At 37.8% G+C, this 22,109-nt stretch overlaps 1 protein-coding gene and 1 long non-coding RNA gene across 2 annotated transcripts in view; one reads left to right on the top strand and one right to left on the bottom strand.

The window, feature by feature from the left end:
* Window positions 1-12,888, top strand: part of LOC125926764 (uncharacterized) — a 73,540-nt gene extending 60,652 nt beyond the window's left edge. The window contains exon 4 of the long non-coding RNA XR_007459162.1: window positions 12,808-12,888. This is a non-coding gene — a long non-coding RNA (uncharacterized LOC125926764). The remainder of the gene's footprint in view (window positions 1-12,807) is intronic.
* The window catches only part of RPS6KB1 (ribosomal protein S6 kinase B1), a 112,403-nt gene continuing 103,142 nt past the window's right edge, over window positions 12,849-22,109 (bottom strand). The window contains exon 16 of the mRNA XM_049636524.1: window positions 12,849-13,092. Within this exon, the coding sequence (XP_049492481.1) occupies window positions 12,864-13,092 (229 nt within the window). The 3' untranslated portion in view covers window positions 12,849-12,863. The remainder of the gene's footprint in view (window positions 13,093-22,109) is intronic.

Below are 22,109 nucleotides of genomic sequence, written 5' to 3'. Positions count from 1 at the left end.
ACAGGATCCTGGGGGGTCAGGATAATGTTAAATCAAGATTCCCTTTTGCCCATTGCAAAGTGTCATCACAGCTGCTGATTGTGGCAGAAGGAGGTCACTCTGCCTGTTTCAAGGACTTGTCAATGGGCTGTAGGCAGTAAGGGAATTTAATTTTTCTTTTTCTTTTTTTTCTAATGTTTATTTATTTTTTAGAGACAGAGGCAGAGTGCAAGCAGGGGAGGGAAAGAGAGAGAGGGAAACACAGAATCTGAAACAAGCTCCAGGCTCTAGGCTTTGAGCTGTCAGCACAGACACCTATGCGGGGCTGGAACCCACAAACCATGGGGTCATGACCTGAGCCGAAGTTGGTCACTTAACCAGCTGAGCCACCCAGGCCACCCTGGAATTTAATTTTTCATTTGCCTTAGTTTCCCACATCACCATGGTAAGCACTTAAACCCCTTTCCTTTGTTCTTGGATAGCCAGGAGTGTCTGAGGAACATCACACATATCCCACTTGAGGGTGGGGGGTGCTGTTAGTACTTTGCCCTCAGCTTGCCACAACCTCCCTCATCAGAAGGACCAGCAATCTAGCAGAAAAAACAATATGAACAGACAATTCATTGAGAAGGAAAATGAATGACTTAAAAATTTGAAAAGATGCTCAAATTCTCTCATAATAAAAGAAATGCCCATTTAAACTACACTTGAGGGGCACCTGGGTGGCTCAGTTGGTTGGGCACCAGACTTCAACTCAGGTCATAATCCCATGGTTTGTGAGTTTGAGCCCTGCATCAGGCTCTGTGCTGAAAGCTTGGAGCCTGGAGCCTGCTTCAGATTCTGTGTCTCCCTCTCCCTCTCTGCCACTCCCCTGCTCATGCTCTGTCTCTCTCTTTCTGTCTCGAAAAATGAGTAAACATAAAAAAAAAAAAAAACTTATAATTGTGATATCATTTTTTTTTCCTCTAAGAAGAAAAAAAAAAAAAAAAAAAAAAAAAAAAAAAGCTTAAAATTGAAAAATCATTTTTTTCCCCTAAAAAACTAAAAAAAAAAAAAAAAAAAGCAAACAAGTTGATTTCACACTATACAAGTAATATGAGAAAATAGGGAATGATAGTTGATGTAACTCTATGGAGCCATTGTGAAATATCTAAAAAAACTACACATGCATAAATCCTTTGAGCCAACATCCACTTCTAGGAATTTGTCCTTTAAGTATATTTTCACCATATACATAACATGCATAACATATGTACAGATATTCAGTGTGCTATTATTTGTAATAATAAAACACTGAAGACTGATTAAATAAATTGTGGCATATGTTATAAAACAGAATACTATCTGGCATTAAAAGAGAAGAGAAGGCTCTACATATAAAAATGTTCCTTTATCTATTACTGTGTAATAATCCACCCCAAAACTTAGTGACTTAGAGCAATTTATCATCTCTCATAGTTCTACAGGTTGATTTGCTCAACCAGAGAATTCTCTTTTGGAGTCTTTTATGAGATTGCAATAAGAGACTAGGACTGGAGTCATCTGAAGGCTCAACTGAGTTGCATGTCCAGTATACGGTTTCTTCACTCATGTTTTGTGTCTTAATTAGAATAGATGGAACAGCTGAGAAGTCGCCAAGAATCAATCTCTCTGTCTCTCTGTCTCTCTGTCTCTCTTTCTCCATGCAGACTTTCCATAGGACTAACTTGGGCTTTCTCACATTACAGTGATCTCTGGGTACTTGGACTTCTTTTTTTTTTTTTTTTTAAATATTTATTTATTTATTGAGAGAGAGAGAGACACACAGTGTGAGTGGGGGAGGGGCAGAGAGAGAGGGAGGCACAGAATCTGAAACAGACTGTCAGCATAGAGCCTGATGTGGGGCTTGAACCCACAAGCTATGAGATCATGATCTGAGAGGAAGTCAGACATCTAACCAACTGAGCCACCCAGGTGCCCCTAAACAATTATTTTTAAAAATTCTTCCTCCAAAAAGGCACAGGATTTTTCATTAGAAATAGTATAAAATGTCATGTTTCACTATTAGGTCAGATATGTATGAATGAGAAGGAGGAAAGGAAGGAGTGAGTGTGGAAAGGAAAGAAACTTTCTGTTTTTACTAAGTACTTTTATGAAAGTACTGGAGTTACAAAGCCAGATGTTTTATTTGGTGTGACTGTGAATAATTTCTTAATTTTGAACAACACTAAGACTTATTTATAAATTATTGGCATCTCAGTTAATATTACTAATTTCAGAGGCATTAAAAAAACAGGTATTAAGAATAATTCTGTTGTCAGATAACTGCAACAGAACAGTAAAGACATTGAGCTGATTTCAAATAATACTCATTTTCAACAACTATATTTTGGGTCCATGTGATAGTTTCCTGTTCAGGAGGACATAATTAAGTTTCTGAAAAATAAATTAAGAGGTTGAATTCTTTGTGATTTTTTTTTTCTGAAATTCAATAAAATATTGCAATAAAACACAAGATTGCTAGATTCAGCAATATGGCTGAATAAGATGTCCCTTGTTTATATCCCTCCCCCAAAAAAGAACAATTTGGCATCCATCCTTGGACAAAAGTGTCTTTATGGACGTTGTGGGACTAAGCACCACATGCTGAGGGATCTAGAAGAATCTCACCCACCTATGAATCAGGTTATAGGTATATAGGCCTCACTCCCAGCTATGGACCCTACAGTGGCCAATGAACTAACTCCAGTCCCTCTCAGCTGTTGTAAGTTTGGACAATTGGAGAGGGCAGTTAGTAAAAATTGGAGGAGGTGACTGCTATTTCAAATGTGAAGACAGCAACATAAGGCTTTAGGGAACATGAAAAATCAAGGAAACATGAGGCCACCAAAGATCACAATAACCTTTCAGTAACTGATCCTAACTACATGGATATCTGTGACTAACCCAAAAAAGAATTCAAAATAGCTGTTTTAAGGAAACTCTATTAGCTACAAGAAAGCATTGGCAATTCCACAAAATCAGGAAAACAATACATGGACAAAATGAGAGGTTTAACAAAGAGATAGAAATCATAAAAGAAATAAAAACAGTAATTCTGGAACTGAACAATATAATGAATGAAATGAAAAAAATGCAATAGCACCAACATCAGAACAGATCAAACAGAAAAATGAACCTTTGAATTAGAAGACAAAGAAATTAAAATTACCCAGAGAAGGATAAACGAAAAAGAATGAAAAATAATGAAGAAAACCTATGTGATCTATAGAATACCATCAAAAGAAACAATCTGCAAATTATTGTAGTTCCAAATGGAGAAAAGAGGAACAAAGGACAGAAAGGGGTAGAAAGCTTATTTAAAGAAGTAATGTCTGAGAATTTACCAAATTTGGGGAGAGATTTGGATATCCAAGTTCATGAATTTCATAGGTCCCCCCAAAACTCAACTTAAAGGTCTTCTCTAAGACACATTACAATAAAACTCAAAAATCAGAGACAAAGAAAATCTTAAAGGCAGCAAGAAAAATGCCTGTAATGTACAAGGGAACCCTCATAAGGCTATCAGCAGATTTCTCAGCAGAAACTTACAGGCCAGGGCAGAGTAGGATGATATATTTAAAATGCTTTAAGCATTTTTAAGCATTAAAGGAAAAAAACTGCCTACCAACAATACTCTATTCAGCAAAACTGTCCTTCACAATGAAGGAAAGATAAAGATTTTTAACTACCTGCCTCTTGGTTTTGGCTCAGATCATGATCTCATGGTTCATGAGTTCCAGCCTCAAGTTGGGCTCCGCGCTGACAGTGCAGAGCCTGCACTCTGCCCTTCCCCTGCTCGTGCTCTCTCTGTCTCTCACTCTCAAAATAAATAAATAAACCTAAGAAAAAAAAAAGGACACACATAGGCTTAAAGAGGCGGGAAAATATATTCCATGCAAGTGGAAACTGAAAGAGAGACAGGAAAGCTATATTTGTATCACACAAAATAGACTTTAAGCCAAAAACTATAACAAGGGATAAAGAAGCTCATTATATAATGATAAATGGTTCAACTCATCAAGAGAGTATAACAGTCATAAACAGGGGCATCTGTTAAGCACCCAACTCTTGATTTTGGATTGGGTCATGATCTCACTGTTCATGAAATTGAGTCCTGTGTTGGGCTCTGTGCTGACAGCACTGAGCCTGCTTGGGATTCTCTCTCACCCGCCCCCCTCTCTCTGCCCCTCCCCTGACTGCATGCACGCTCTCTCTCTATCTCAATAAATAAACTTAAAAAAAAAAGCATAAACATATATTCCCCAAACATCAGAACACATACATATATTAAGCAAATACTAACATAATTGAAGGGAGAAACAGACAATGAAACAATAATAGTAGAGGATTTCAATGCCTCTCTTTCAACAATGGTAGATCATCCAGACAGAAAATCAGTAAGGAAATGTTGGACCTAAACTAAACCTTAGACAAATGGACCTAATATATATACAACATTCCATCCAAAGGCAGCAGAATACATTCTTCTTCTTTTTTTTAATGTTTATTTATTTTTGAGAGACAGAGAGAGAGAAAGAGTGTGCACAGGGGAAGAGCAGAGAGACAGGGAGACACAGAATCCGAAGCAGGCTCCAGGTTCCAAGCTCTGAGCTGTCAACACAGAGCCTGACACAGGGCTTGAACCCATGAACTGTGAGATCATGACCTGAACCAAAGTCGGATGCTCAACCAACTGAGCCACCCAGGTGCCCCCAGAATACATGGTTCTTAAGTGCATGCAAAACATTCTCCAGGACGGATTATGTGTTATAACACAAACAAGTCTTAACAAATTTAAGAAGAGTAAAATAATACTAAGTATCTCTTCTGACCACAATGGTTTAAAACTAGAAATCAATTAACAAAGAGAAAAATTTATAACAATAAATAAAACATTTTTTAAAAATCTCAAACAGGGGCACCTGGTTTGACTAAATCAGTAGACTAAGAAAAACAGAAGATTCAATTAAATAAAATCAGAAATGTAAGAGGAGATATTATAGCTAATACCACCGAAAGACAGTGGACCATAAGAGACTACCATGAACAATTATATATCAACAAATTGGATAACCAAAAATAAATGGACAAATTCCCCGAAATGTAAAACCTACCAAGACTGATCTTTAGAAATAGAAAATCTGAACAGACTAATAATGAGTAAGATGACTGACACAATAATCAAAAATCTTCCAACAAGAAAAGTCCAGAACCAGATGGTGTCTCTGGTAAATTCTACCAAACATTAGAGAAGAGTTAAAGCCAATCCTTCTCAAACTCTTCAAAAAGTTGAAGAGGTGGAAAGACTCCAAAATTCACTTTACAAGAACAGCACTACCCTTCTACCAAAGTCAGCTAAGGATACCACACACAAAAAAGGAAATTATAGGCAAATATCCCTAATGAATACAGATACAAAAATTCTCAACAAAATATTGGCAAACTGAATTCAGTAGCATATAAAAGGATCAAGAAGGATTTATCCCAGGGTGTAAGGATGGTTCAACATAGGCAAACCAATAAATATGACTTCACTAGTAGAATGAAAGAAAAATCATATGATAATAGCCATAGCTGCACAAAAAGCATTTGGAAAAATCCAATATCCTTTCATGATAAAATTTCTCAATAAACTGGGTATAAAAAGAATGTACCTCAATGTAATAAAGGCCATATATGATAAGCCCACAGCTAACATCATACTCAGCAGTGAATCACTGAAAGCTTTTCATTCAAGATCAGAAACAGCGCAAGGGTGCCCACTCTCACCACTTGTATCCAACACAGTATTGGAAGTCCTACCCAGAATACTGGTTACCAGAGGCTGGGGCTGGGAAATGAGATATTGGTAAAAAAGTACAAACTTTCAGTTGTAAAATGAGTAAGATCTGGGAATCTAATGTACAGCATGGTGATTTTAGTTAAAAATACTGTAATATATACTTGAAAGTTGCTAAGAGTAGAACTTCAATATTCTACTCACAAAAAAGAAATGTTAATTATGTGAGATGATGGAAGAGTTAACTATCCTACTGTGGAAATCATTTTGTAATATGTAAGCATATCAAGTTAACATTGTACACCTTAAACTTACACAACTTAATTACAGCTCAGTAAAGCTGGAAAATATACGAGATTGCCAAGACTGACACTGGCTTTTGAAAAAATGCTAATAATTTTTCAGTCGCTAAGAGGTTTTTCTAATACATACAAAATACTCCTACTATTCTTAAAAGGTATTTTGAAGATCTAAAGACAGAACTTTAATTGTAGCTTTTATGCAATGTTGCCATTATTTTTCATGATGCTATTGCCAAAAAGTAGGATAGAGCATATGAGTGCTATAAACTGCCTGTGAATCTGCTTGCAACAGAATTTAGAAGAAGAAATGATAAATGTGTGCCACTTAAAGTAAGCGTATTGTTTAAGAAAAATGCAGTGCTTTATGACAAAATGGATGCACTGAAATAAGAAAGTTTTAAGTTAAATGGAAAAATAGCCTCTCTTAATTTGCCTTCATTCAGTAGTCCATATTTGCTGTTTTTTGTGTGTGTCCAGCATCCTTGCCTTCCCTCTGTCAGTAGCTCAATATTCCTTTGGGTGAAATTCCATGTTGTGTGTTTTGTTAATGTGTGGACTATCCTTGCCACACATGTCCCACTGCTGAGGCTTTCTATGGAAACAGAGGACCACCAGATCTTTTCTCCAGCTGCCCTTTGGTGTCACTAGGGAGAAGACACATGGCCTAACTCAAACAATAAAATGCTCTCTGCTAGAATTTTGCATCTTGAGTGTCTAAACCAAAGGCTAGGGGCATTTGGAATCAGACTGCTCCCAGCAGCAGTAGCATGGTGCTAAAACTGTATCTCCGTGTCTCCCCTGTATTCAGCCTTTTTTCAAAGCCCTCCGGGCTTCTGTCAGTTTAATGAGTCCTTAATGTCTACCTGTATAATTTTTTTTATTAAAGTATAGATGACATACAATGTAATATTAGTTTCAGGTGTACAACATAGTGATCAGACAATCCTATATATATGCTCACTGCAAATGTAGTTACTACCTATCATCAGTGTTATTACAATATTATTGATTATATTCCCCATGTTGTACTTTTCATTCTCATGACTAATTGACTAACTTATTTATTTTAATTCCAGGATAACTGACACACAGTGTTCTATTCATTTCAGGTGTACAATATAGTGATTCAACAATTCTATACATTACCCAATGCTCATTACAAGAAATGTACTCTTAATCCCCTTCACCTATTTCATCCACCCCTCATCCATGCCCTCTGGTAACCATCAGTTCGTTCTCTATAGTTAAGAATCTGTTTCTTTGTCTGTCTCTTTTTTCTTTGTTCATTTGCTTTGTTTCTTAAATTCCACGAATAAGGGTGCCTAGGTGGCTCAGTGGGTTAACTGTCTGACTTCGGCCTTGGTCATGATCTTGCAGTTTGTGGGTTCAAGCCCCACATCAGGCTCTGTGCTGACAGCTCAAAGTCTAAAGCCTGCTTCGGATTCTGTGTCTCCCTCTCTCTCTGCCCCTCCCCTGCTCATGCTCTGTCTCTCTCTCTCTCAAAAATAAATAAAAACATTAAAAAAAAATTTTTTTGTTTTAATGTTTTTATTTATTTTTGAGAGAGAGAGAGAGAGAGCGCGCACAAGTGGGGGAGGGGCAGAGAGAGAGGGAGACACAGAATCCGAAGCAGGCTCCAGAGTCGGAGCTGTCAGCACAGAGCCCGAGGCGGGGCTTGAACCCACAAGCCATGAGATCGTGACCTGAGCTGAAGTCGGATGTTTAACTCACTGAGCCACTCAGGCACCCCTAAAACAAAAATTTTTTTTAAATTAAAGGTACAGACTTCTTCCTTATAGTCCAAAATGGAGCTCCAGCCATCACATATATGATGGGAAAAGGGAAGAGCCATATGCTTCCACCCTTTAAGGATAAGTGCAGGAGGTAGCATATGTTATTTCTGCTTATATTTCATTAATGAGAAGTTAGTCACAAGGCCAGATCTAAATGCAAGGGAGGCTGGGAAATGTGGTCTTTATTCTGGTAGGCAGTACTGAGTAAAAAGGAAAGAACAGAAATTAAGTAACAACTAGCACTCTCTTTCAGACACCTTCCATAAATTACTTTTATACCTACCATCATCAGAGATGGCTTTTATTATTTCCTTTTTTTTTAATTAAGTTCCGTTTTTTCTTTTTAAATGTTTATTTATTTTGAGAGAGCATGTGCAAGTGTGCATGATGCGTGTGCATGAGCATGAACAGGGGAGGGACAAAGAGAGAGGAAGAGAGAGAATCCCAAGCAGGCTTTGTACTGTCAGCCAAGAGCGGGATGTGGGGCTCAATGTGGCGCTCGATTTGATAAGCCGTGAGATCATGATCTGAACCAAAATCAAGAGTCGGATGCTTAACTAACTGAGCCACCCAGCTGCTCTGGTTTTTATTATTTGCAGTCAAGAATCATGTTTGGTTCAGTAAGGAAATCCTGCATGGAATGACTCAAGGAAGCCATATAATATTGCAGGTTCTAGCATGACTATGCAATTCAAAGTGTAAATCAGAAACCTGGGAGTCATCCAAATCTTTTCTTCTTCTTCCATATTTAATCAACCACTCAATCCTCTTTATTCTTTCATAAGTCTCTTTCATAATTCTCAGTTCCACCCCTTCCCTTCATTCCCACATCATTGCCTTAGATTAAGCCTTTGTCATTTTTATACCTGTATACCTCCAAGTCCACAGTTCTCCCGTGGAATGCTCTTTCTAAAATCTAAATCTGCATAATACTTCTTCAAGGTCCCTGCCTCAATTAATTCTTCTTCATCTTTTTAAATGTTTATTTTTGACAGAGAGAGAGAGAGAGAGAGAAAGAGAGAGAGAGAGAGAGCTTGCATGCACACGTGAGCGGGGAAGGGGCAGAGAGAGACGGAGACAGAGGATCCAAAGTGGGCTCCCCACTGAGAGCCAAGAGCCTGATGTGGGGCTCAAACTCACCAACTGTGAGATCATGACCTGATCCAAAGTTGGGGTCTTAACCGATGGAGTCACCCAGGTGCCCCTTCAATGGATTCTTCTTAAGAACAAAACCCAAACTCTCTTGTATGATATACAAAGCCCTTCAGCGTGTGGCACTTTTAATTTCATCTCTAGACATTCCCCACTATACATAACCTATGCAGCTGGTACTTTGGTTATTTCCTCATTTCTCAGATAGGGTTGCTTTGATGAAAACCCATCCTTGCTTACATTATATTTAGGTTGTCTGGAGCTACAAGTGTGGTTCGGTGTGACAGGGAAGGAGAATGCAGGGCACCATGCTGTCTAGACAGATTAGACACTAACACTGTCATCTTTTAAGGGATATTTTATAAATAGGAGATGCATCCCAGTGATTAAATTATTATTCATACTAATTTCTGTTCCCAGCCCCAAATACTGTGCCAGGCACAGAAAACAACTTAACACTAGTAAAATTATAGGTTGCTAGAAATCTTAGATATGATAGTAGATGATCATATTCTCTCATCCACATACATTTCAGCATTCAGTAATTTTACCCAAGGTAAGCCATCTGTATGAACTCAAATCACTACAACCTAGTATACTCATAAATTACAGATAAATATATGAGAGCCATTTTGGCTTTGTCAAAGCAAACCATATCAAAAGAAAGCACCATATACAGATATCAATTAAATGGGCAATGTAATAGCAAATCATTACACTCTGACAAAAGAGAAGAAAATGAATTAAAATACACAAATAACATTAATGATAAATATGAAATGAAACACTTTTCTCATCAGGGTGATACTGAGTAAAATGAAATGATGGAGTAAGGACATTTACTGCATAAATTTCTACAATGGGATGAATTCATATATGTAATATAAAGTCAGATGGAGTGGGATTAAACTGAAAGGCAATACTTGAATTAAACATAATACAGAAACTTCTGTTGAAAGATCCTTATAGGAATGGAATATTGAGCATGTTATAGACACTCATTGGGCTGGACAATTACCTGTCTAAGATGACTTAATTATGCTTCTGCCTAGAGGCCTGAGGTTCAGTTGATGACTTCTATGCTGGGATTTTATTGTTCTATTGAAAAAAAATATAAAACCTATATAACTTTCAATTTAAATTTCTTATGAGGCATAGAGTAGAATGCATCCATGTAAAGATCAAATTGTTGATTTACAGATGTGAGACCAATATATTACCTGGATTTTACGGAATTCAGGTTCTGTGTGGCCTTTATAGAATATTTCTCTATGAAATGCCTGATATTAAAAGAATTGTAAATTTGATGGTTCTTATTAATCCAGTACTTCCTTCACTTAAAGTATACTACATTGTGTTAATATAGTAGCACATATAAATTATTTAGGTTGGTCTTTTACACTCAAACATGAATATTCTCTTTTTTTTTTTTTTGAGAGAGAGAGAGTTCAAGCAGAGGAGGGGCAGAGAGAGAGAGAGAGAGAGAGAGAGAGAGAGGAAGACCAAGGATCAGAGGCAGACTCCATGCTGACAACAGAGAGCCTGATGCGGGGATCCGACTCACGAACCCTGAGATCATGACCTGAGTGGAAGTCAGTTGTATAACCAACTGAGTCACCCAGGTGTCCCCAAACATGAAATCATTAATTTACAAACCTCACTTTTCAATAAGGCTATGGGAGTGTATGGGGTAAAATCAGAATTCTCCATTATTCATTCCATTTATACAACTATTTGACGCATGCTAGTAGGTAATTATTTGCAAGTCAATTTCAGATGAAAAAATATTCTTAATCACTGCATTGCTATAAACAATGAAAATAGCAAAAAGTCAAAAGAAATAAAAAATATATTTTATGAGCATTTATTTATAGTATTAAAATGCTAGTACAAATGGGTCTGTTTAAGAATCATAAAAATGAGGGGCGCCTGGGTGGATCAGTTGGTTAGGCAACCATCTTCAGCTCAGGTCATGCTCTCACGGTTCATGGGTTCAAGCCCCGTGTCGGGCTCTGTGCTGACAGCTCAGAGCCTGGAGCCTGCTTCTGTGTCTCCCCTCTCTCTGCCCCTCCCCTGCTCACGCTCTATGTCTCTCTGTCTCTCAATAATAAGTAAACGTTAAAAAAAAATTTTTTTTAAGAATCATAAAAATGATATATACACAGTTCATAGAAAAAGAATATACCAAAAATCATTCAAAATATTTCAAGTATGAAATAGCATTGTGGTATGTTTCTTCTCAGTCATATATGTTTTTACATAAATATTATGGAAATACTCTTTACAGATGTGATTAAGATTCAAGAACCAAAAAAAAAAAAAAAAGATTCAAGAACCAAGAAATATGTTTGTTCAATTAATTAATTCATTCACAAGCATAAACTTGTAATTGCCTGCCCCACCCCAATACATACAAAATGTGTGTCTGAGCTATATTTCTTCACTATACTTTGTTCTCTTGCCCTCTGAAAATTGTCTCTTGTTTATTCCTTCAGAACTAGCTCCTCAGCTTCTCAGAACAAATGTATTTCATCAGCAATTTTAAGTTCCACCCTCTCCACTCTAGGCTCTTTCCAGCTGCTGACCTTGACAGAGAGCTGAGAGAAGAGGGTGCATTGCTACTTCTTCTTCTGCAGTAGGCAACAATGGCTAGAAGCTGATGAGATGAACTTGTTACCCCAAGTTAAAGGTTCAGAAGTTTCAAGCAAGTGCAGGGCAAAAGGACAAAATTATTTTCTTTCATCTTCTTATGGACAGCTCTAAGAGTTTTTGAGAGTATAAGAAGGTTTTTGGGGGGCACCTGGGTGGCTCAGTCAGTTAAGCATCTGACTCTTGGTTTCAGCGCATGATCTCAGGGTCCTGAGATTGAGCCCTGTGGGGCTTGGTGCTTGAGCACAGAGCCTGCTTGGGATTCTCTCTCTTCCTCTGCCCCCTCCCCTACTCACGCACGTGGGTGTGTGCACGCTCTCTCTCTCATAATTAAAAAAATAAATTCTTTAAAAAAAACAGGTTTTTTACACCCTTTGACTTTTTTTTTTTTAATGCTCATTTGAGACAGAGGAGAGTAGGTGCACGCCCACGTCCACATAAGCAGGGGAAGGGCAGAGAAAGAAGGGTACAGAGGATTCAAAAGCTGGCTTTGCACTGACAGCCACAAGCCTGATGTGGGGCTCAAACTCCCCAAACCATGAGATCATGACCTGAGCCGAAGTCAGACGCTCAACCAGGTGCCCCTCCACCCTTTGAATTCCATAAATGATGCTCCACTTAAGTGTCTCTGAGAGCCAGGTTCACTGGAAGACACCAAGCTGTTGTTGCATTCTAGCAACTAGTAATTGTTACTAATCACAATTAATATAGAAATGTTGGAAAAGTTTGCTTTATGTGCTTATGTATATAACCAGTTCATTGAAGAGTTTCACCTCAGGGGTACAAATCTGAAACTTTTTTTTTTCTCTCATGGACCCAACTGTGCTATGTTGAATCTCTTTCTTCCTTTCAACATCTTGGGCAGATTCTATAACTTTCTGATCCTTTTTGAAATATTAAAAGTCTAGCCCTTAAAAAACAAAAACAACAACAAAAAAACCCAGGTCTGGTAAAACCTTCAAACTTAAGTGTTGTATTTAAGAAACATGCAATATTTGGGACATACTTATACTAAAAAATTATTCCTTATTTATCTGAAATTCAAATTTAAATTGGATGTCCTGTATTTTTATTTGCACATCTGGCAACCCTAATTTTGACTTTGTTTCTTCTTTACCCCCTTCCTTCCCAGGGCAGGCTTGACCCAAAACTGGAAGGATGTGGAGTGGGAAGGACCCATCATCTGCTTTACTTCTCTCTCCTCACCTTTCTGGTCCTACTCACCAGCTGCTGGAAGTGGCAGAAAGGGTGAAAAAGGCAAACATCTCTTTCTCTAACTGGGGATGGAAGTAGCTTGTCATTATTTCTCTGGTAAATGCTAACTGGCCAAGGATACTGTGTCGTCCAAGGATGCTGTGTCGTCCAAGAACTAGATGCTGCAACAGGGTTAGGCATATGAGATACCAAGGAGTAAAGCCTGCAAAAGATAAAGGATAGGGTGGGGGAAACAGAATTGGGACAGGGAAAACCTCAGACTGCGATGAAGGTCTGATAAAGTCTCAGCTAACCTATGAGGAGCTCTGGAGCAATGATTGCATACTAGAGGAGTCTTGCACCAGGCAGAAGCAGCCAGGCCTTACTACTCCTGCTGTGTTGTCACTGACCAGGGGCTACCCAGTAAAAGCATAGGCCCAGCTCAAATTCTGCATCTAATCCTGGAGATATTGCAGTGGCAACTAACTGCACTCCCTGCAGTCGAAAAGCAAGTTCTTTCTTGAATGGAGATCTGGGTAGCTCACCACCATGACCACCAAAGTTATCTTCTGTGTGGCAGACGTCCAATTGCCCACTTCTTTCTAAGGCTACTATATGGGTTTCTATGGAGATCTTGATGGGGCCTCACCACAACTTAGTTCTCAGTCTTGAGAGGTCTGGTTCCAGCTTTACTTCTGCCGCCTCTGTCCTCACCTCCTTCAGCCTCTTGCTGTTGGGGTACCTTCAGCCAATGAGTAACTCAGTTGGACAGGTAGCTGCCTCTATAGCTCCCCAACCCTTGGGAAATGCTCACATCCCTATTCTGATACAGGAGAATGTAGGCTGCTCCACGAAGCCCAGTCTCAATCTCTCTCTTCATTTCTCTCATAGTTACTCTTCCTCTGCTCAGACAGGCACAGGTGATAGGTCAGGGGTGTCACCTAAACAGATGTGTGGACATCTGTGATACTAAAATGCCAGTAACCCCTGCTTGCAGTACCTCTCTAAAAACACAGTTTATAAGACATTCTCTACTTGATTGCTGTGGGGAAGAGCAGGACTCACTTCATGAACACTGCACTCCCCAGAGGCTCATGGCTCTCTTTTCCTGTGGTGCTCAGTAGACCACAGATGTACTTTCTTGAATGAGTGACAAAAGAGTAGAGTTCGAGAACACACTTCAGGATTGTACATAACCTAGGTGTAAATTTGTATGAAAGTTATTCTTTTTTTTTAATGTTTATTTATTGTTGAGAGAGTGCAAGAGAGGGAGGGATAGAGAGAGAGGGACAGAGGATCTGAAGCAGGCTCTGTGCTGACAGCAGCGAGCACAATGTGGGGCTGGAACTCACGAACTACAAGATCATACCTGAGCTGAAGTCAAATGCCCAAACAACTGGGCTACTCAGGTACCCTTGAAAGTCATTCTTTGTGCAGATCGTAGCAGGAAGAAAAGAATAGAAAACTATGGGTTTAGAGACAATATACATAAATAGACCAGAGAAACGATTGAAAATGAAGATCACAAGTATCCTCTTAAGCTTTTGGGGAACAGATAGATAAGCAAAAGTAGTTAATCAGTATGGAGGACATTTGTAATTTGCCTCTCCAGCATTTATTATTTCTTTTACAAGTCACAGCTTAGTATTATAGCATATAGCTGCATAGGTTATATACTGAAAAACTCCAAGAGGGTGCCAATCACATTGTGGACTGTGTGAATGGTGGACCCTTGGGAGTTGTGCAGTGCACTGCCCTGCACAATATTCAAAGTAGACCTGATCACAGCCCTTATTTTCCTTTGTGATTCACCGCTCACTGTCACATTCAATGTGACCTAATTAGATACTACTCCTGGGCCTAGAGATAAAGCACATAACCAGGCCTAATGCATCCCATTCCCCTGGCCAATGGTGGGCACGTGAACTAAACCTAAACTAGTCCAATCACAGTGGATCTCAGGACCCTTGACAGGAATGTACATTCTCATGACATAATTTTCCAAATGAAAACCTTGACTTTTTTTCACTAAACTAATAGCACCTAATGAAGATACCAATTTTCAATAAAATGTGCCAAAATGAAGGGCTTAACTTTTTTTCCAAACAATGATAATGGTATCTTCATTTACATAATGACCCTTATCTTATCTCTATTGTGCCCATTTGATACCACTGAGATTGGGTTGCAAAGGATCTGGTAAATATGGTCTTAGAAAAAAGGTTTTCTCTGACCAATATGGAGACTGAACTGGCATTGCCATAAACTCTAAGTAACCAGACAAAGCTAAAACAAATAGACCATTATGTATCAAAGATAGTGAGTTCCCATCCCTGCAGGTGATCAAACCTAGGCTGGGTGATTGTCTACTATAAAGCATGTAGTAGAGGAGATTCACACATCTACTGGGGTTTGGACTATTGCATTGCCAAGATAATGTCTTCAATGTGGTCTTTTAAATAGTAAAGATATTCAAATATACGCACACAAATAGAAACATGATATTCTGAGAATTAAATAGATTGTGTTATCAATCTATTTCCAAATTTTTTTTGGAAGAATAAGAGTGTGAAGTTGCTTTCCTTTGCAGGGTATCATTCAACTGAACAGTGATGCCAGTATGTCAACATTATGAACCAGATTCTTGGGTGATTTTCTTCACAATTTTGTTGAGATAGTCTACTTCTTTGTGTATTATGTTATTTTTATGTTACTAATTTTAAATTTTATGAAGTCTTCTCCCATATATTTTCTCTGTGTAGCTATCTAAAAAGCAAATATACAACACAATGACTAATTTTTTTGTCATTTATGTCTTTTGCTTCACTGGCTTATTTACAGATTTATAATTCGCTGACTTTCACAGTTTGAAAATTAATGCTAAATCAATACTTTGTACAAATTTATTATGATTTTACCATAAATTATTTTGCAATAGGTTGTTTGACTGATGTGGTGTAAAACTCTATTGTATATAAATGAAAACATTAAGCAAGTTGAAGGCATAAAATCAGCTAGCACCCTAGTAGAGCAGCTTGTGAGTGAGAAACTATATAGCATTTTTATGTAGCATATGGGAAAACTGTGCAGCATGGGGGTTTTGAGTATTAATTCTACAGTTGTACTAAATCTAACATGTCAGTCTCTATCTACATCCAGCCAGATTTAACGTGTTATGTTTTTGCTGTTGCATTGAATGCTGAATTATCTAAGATGGTGGTGTTTGAGAGAGCCCATCTTCCTAAAGCAAGTCTACACAACTTAGCATCTATACATTTAACTAATGGGTATGCTAAAATGTAGTTTTCTTACAAATTTAGCAGCCCTTCCAAATAAAGTATATATTTTAAATCTACCCAGGTGTGGTTAAAGCATTTACCTCTGTGTAGTGTGTAATTAGCCTCAAAGGACAATGACATCTTTTTTCTAGGCATGATCTTTGGAAGGCAGCCTACAGTTTTTCAGATACAAGAAGGATATTACATTTCAAAACATTATAGTAAGACATTGAGAACATATTTAGATCTTAATAGATTTAAGATCTTAACTCAGGAGTGTAAAAAATTAACTTTATTTTTGGTGCTTGGTACACTGTGAAGTAAATACAACATTGAACAGTTACAGATCTGGGACAGTCCCTTCTAGGAAAGTGCTGAAATTAAATTAAAATCAGTCTTACATGAAGTTAAAAAAAATTAACTTTATTTTTATATCACTAGATTTAATTCCTATTTTGAGCCTCCATTTCACCCAATGGCAGAAACTTAATCTCAGTGAATGTAGAATGTCCCCCTCCTGCCTTTTCCTGGGCTGCACCTAAGTTCCAGAGGTGGACATAATGTTAGGTCTCTGGTTGGCATCTATTCAAACTGCCATGTGTTCATTCCTACCTAAGCCCTGCTAGATATTGGGATGCCTACCTGGTCCTGGCAGTAGGGCCTCTTTGGGTCTGCTGACCCCTTCAATAAGGTGGGCTCTCTCTGAGGCCTGTGGCCTACACATTCCATGTATATTCTCATGAACACTTGTTCTTTGTGCCCACATCCTATTGGGCCCCAAAACATTCTATTAGTCCTGAGTGGAGTCAACAGCCTCACTCTTCATCTATTCTTCCAAATCCACTGTTGATGGCATGAACTCCATACCTTGAATCTTTTAGGCCCTTGGGTTCTTGAAACTCAAAAGTTCAGGGTCTTATAACTCAAAAGGGTTACAAGGTCTTGTAACTTTTCACCTGTATCATCCTTTGCTCAAAGGAATTTATGCTGATGATTGCAGAGGAGTGGGGAACTAGGTGGAAGAGAATATTGTTTCACCACTTACTAACCTACAATCCAGCAATTGCACTACTGGGAATTTATCCAACAGATACAAAAATGCTGATTCAAAGGGGCACATGCATCCCAATGTTTATAGCAGTGCTATCAATAGCCAAATTATGGAAAGAGCCCAAACACCCAATTACTGCCCAAGAATGGATAAAGAAGATGTGGTATACACACACACACACACACACACACATGCACACATGCACGCACGCGCACGCATGCATGCACGCACGCACGCCGCACACACAATAGAATACTACTCAGCAATGAAAAAGAATGAAATCTTGCCATTTGCAACAATGTGGATGGAACTCGAGTTTATTATGCTAAGTGAAAGAAATCAGTCAGAGAAAGACAGATATATGATTTCACTCATATGTGGAATTTGAGAAACACAACAAACATAGGGGAAGGGAAAAAAATAAAAACAGAGAGGGAGGCAAATCATAAGACTCTTAAATACAGAGAACAGGGGTGCTTGGGTGGCTCAGTCATTTAAGCGTCCGACTTTGGCTCAGGTCATGACCTCATGGTTTGTGAGTTCAAGCCCCACGTCAAGCTCTATGCTGACAGCTCAGAGCCTGGAGCCTGCTTCAGATTCTGTGTCTCCCTCTCTCTCTGCCCCTCCCCCCCCCTCACACTCTGTCTCCCTCTCTCTCTTTCAAAAATAAACATTTACAAATAATTAATAATTAATTAATAATTAAATACAGAGAACAAACTGAGGATTGCTGGAGGGGAGGTGAGTGGGGGTATAGGTTAAATGGGTGATGGCCATTAAGGAGGACCCTTTTTGGGATGAGTAGTGTGTGTCATATGTAGGAGATGAATCACTGGGTTCTATTCCTGAAGCCAAGACTACACTGTATGTTAACTAACTTGAATTAACAATAACAACAAAAAGTATGTTTCATTCTATTGCTCCTTTAAACTCCTTTTATAACTTAAGTTACACAACAAAAACTGGGATGGCTTAGTTGGTTAAATGTCCAATTCTTGATTTCAGCTCAGGTCATGATCTCACAGTTTGTGAGTTTGAGCCCCATGTCTGGCTCTGTGCTGACAGCGCAAAACCTACTTGGGATTCTCTCTCTCCCTTTCTCCCTCTCTCTCTGCCCCTCCCCCCTCAGGTGCACATGCATGCTCCCAGTGCACTCTCTCTCAAAATAAATAAACTTAAAAAATTAAATTAAACTAAATTAAATTAAATTAAAAATAATAAACAAAAACCAAACAAACAAAATTCTTTTCTATTACTACTTCAAGTTTACCATGAATACAGCTAGATTTGTATCAGATTGAATTAAGTGTGAAATTTGGTAAAATTCATAGCTGTTTCTGACATATGTTTCTGAAATAGTTTAAAATTCTGGAGAAAGAAAATTCCATAATAGCAAACTACTACTAGCTACCATTTACTGAATACATAGCATACGCCAGGTGTTATGCTAAAAACACTTACATGTATTTCCTTATTTAATTTTTATGGCAACCTTATAAAGGAAGGTATTATTCCCTAATTTTATATGTGAGGAAACTGAGGCACAAAGAGGTGAACAAGCTTGCTCAAGGTCACACACAGAACCATGTAATACTATCACAGAGCAAGGATAGAATCTGGCAAGTGTGTTATTACTTTCTCCATTAAAACACGAAAGTCCAGGAAGTCGAAGTGCTCTTTCAAACAGAAAATCAAGAACTCCTTAGTATTGTCTGGATCCTGGTTCCCACAGCTTATATGAACCAGAACCTGCTGAGTAAATAGAATAAATTGGTTGAACTACTTGTAACAATTTCTAAGGTCAACATGTCAACATGTTGTCATGTCAGTTCTTCCTAACCTGATCTATAGATCAATCAATCCAATCAAACCCTAGAAAATTATTTTGTGGATATTGACAAACTAATTCTGAAGCTTTGGACAGGCAAAAGACCTAGAATAGCCAACTCAATAATAAAAGAGAAGGACACAGAGGACTGACACTACTTGACTTCAAGACTTACTATAAAGCTACAGTAATCAAGACAATGTGTTATTTGCAAAAGAATAGACAAATTGGTCAATCACACAGAATACAGAGCCCAGAAATAGACCCACATAAATACAGTCAATGGATTTTTGACAAAGGAACAAAAGCAGTACAATGGAGAAAAGACAGCCTTTTCAGTAAATGGTGCTAGAACAACTGGACATCCACATCCAAAAAAATGAATCTAGACACTGACCTTACATCCTTCCCCAAAACTAACTAAAAATGGATCACAGGCCTCAAAGTAAAACACAAAACTATAAAGCTCCTTAAAAAATAACATAGGAGAAAGCTTAGATGACCTTGGGTTTGGTGGTGACTTTTTAGTCTCAAGATCAAAGGGATGATCCAAGAAAGAAAAAATTGATAAAGATGGACTTCATTAAAATTATAAATTTCTGCTCTGCAAAAGACACTGTCAAGAGGATAAAAAGATAAGCCATACACTGAGAGAAAATATTTGCAAAAGATACATCAGATAAAGAACTGTTACCCAAAATACATAAAGAACTCCTAAAACTCAACAATAGGAAAACAAACAACCCGATTTAAAAATGGACCAAAGACATTATCAGACACCTCACCAAAAAAGATATACACATTCAAATAAGCATATGAAAAGATGCTTTGCATTACAGGTCATCAGAGAAAGCAAATTAAAATAAGACACCACTACACAACTATTAGAATGGCAAAATCCACAACACTGACACCAAGTGCTGGCAAGGATGTGGAGCAACAGGAACTCTCATTCATTGTTATTGGGACTAAAAATGATATAACCACTTTGGAAGATACTTTGGCAGTTTCTAATAAAACTAAACATACCCATACCAAACAATCCAGCAATTGAGCTCCTTGGTATATACCCAAAGGAGTTTTGTGTATTAAGTGCACACAAAAACCTGCACAGGGATGTTTATAGCAAAACTGCCAAAACTTGGAAGGAATCAAGATGTCCTTCAGTAAGTGGATGAATAAATAAACTGTGGAACATTCAGACAATGGAATAGTATTCAGCACTAAAAAGAAATAAGCTATCAAGCCATGAAAAGACATGGAGGAAACTTAAATGAATATTACTAAGTGAAAAAAGCCAATCTTCAGACTACATACCGTACAATTCCAACCATTTGACATTCTGGGAAAGGAAAACTAGTGAGGTAGTAAAAGGATCAGTGTTTGCCAGGGTTTAGGAGGGAGGGAGGGTTGAATGGGTGAAACAGAGAATTTTTAGGTCAGTGAAACTACTTTATATGATACTATAATGATGGATACATGTCATTACACATTTGTCCATACCCATAGAATATGCAACAATAAGAGTGAACCCTAATATAAACTATGGACTCCGGATGATAATGATGTATCAATGTACATTTATCAATTGTAACAAATGCACCCTCTATACAGGGATATTGATAATGAGGAAGGCTATGCATATGTGGGGACAGGGGATACATGGGAATTCTCTGTACCTTCCTCTCAATTTTGCTGTGAACCTAAAACTGTTCTGAAAAAGTCTATTTTATTTTTTTAATAGTCTACTTTAAAAAGAAGAAAAAATTATATACAAGCAAGCAGTCATTGAAACTGCAGAAGGCTTATGATCTGATAAAAAGTTTTAAACAATATGTGATTATACACACATATACACATCTTATATAGCTGACAATCCCAATTGCTACAGCACTTGAGCAAATATCTGTAGTGAAAATTATGTTTAGTCAATGCCTTCAAAAATAAAGGCTGCTGGTTGTTTTAGCATTATCAATGAGAGAGCTTTGATCTAAAAGCATTGGGTAGAATTAAAATTCATTTTTAGGGGTGCCTGGGTGGCTCAGTCGGTTAAGCATCCGACTTTGGCTCAGATCATAATCTCACAGTTTGTTGAGTTTGAGCCCCACATTGGGCTCTGTGCTGAGAGCTCAGAGCCTGGAGCCTGCTTTGGATTCTGTGTCTGTATCTCTCTCTGCCCCTCTCCCCTTGCACTCTGTCTCTCTCTCTCTCTCTCTCTCTCTCTCTCTCAAAAACAAACATTAAAAAAATTGTTTAAATAAATAAAATAAAATTCATTTTTATTTCACTTCTTTAATCTTTTGCCCTGTAATAAGGGAACAAATGTCAGTTTTACATTTTTCATTTGAGAAAATGAATAACATGAAAAATGATATTGCATGTCACCATAAAACTTCCAAAATGTCTACCTTAGCCATTTTTTCTTCATCTCTCAAAACTGCTCACATGCTCATGTTCTCTCTCTCTCCCTCCATACTCATAGGCACCTTTTCTCAAACTTCCTTCCTCTTCCCTTTCTTTTCCTTTATGTTTCTCTATTCTTTTCTCAAGTAAAGCAGTCTGTAGGCTTTTTCATTTTTCAGAGAAAGTAATCCCATAGTTGACTCATTAGTCAGGTAAATAAAGGACTCTTCCTTCCTTGAAAGTTTGGGAGACCAGGAGCAGCAATGGAAAACACTCATAATTTAACATTCTTTCCTTTCCACACATATACAGCTATATCTCTTATATGAAGAGTTTTTTTGGAATTTGTTGATAAAAAATGGAAATGATATTATACTATACATTCTGCTTTGTAATTTGATTTTTTTCATTTAAATATGTTAGATATATGTTGATGTCAGTATAAATAGATCTACATCATTTTTGTAAAGTTTTGTTTTTTAATTCCAGTCAGTTAACATACAGTGTTACATTAGTTTCAGGTGTACAATATAGTGACTTAACAATTACATACATCACCCAGTATTCATCATGACAATTGCACTTTATTTTTAGTATTTATGTTATTTTAGAAAAAGAGAGCACAAGCAGGGGAGGGGCAGAGAAAGAGGTAGACAGAGGATCTGAAGCATGCTCCAAGC

The sequence above is a fragment of the Panthera uncia genome, chromosome E1 (genome assembly GCF_023721935.1).
Source record: "Panthera uncia isolate 11264 chromosome E1, Puncia_PCG_1.0, whole genome shotgun sequence".
In the NCBI taxonomy this organism is placed as follows: domain Eukaryota; kingdom Metazoa; phylum Chordata; class Mammalia; order Carnivora; family Felidae; genus Panthera; species Panthera uncia.
The sequence above is the reverse complement of the archived record's forward strand: the minus strand, read 5'-3'. Positions and strand labels throughout refer to the sequence as shown.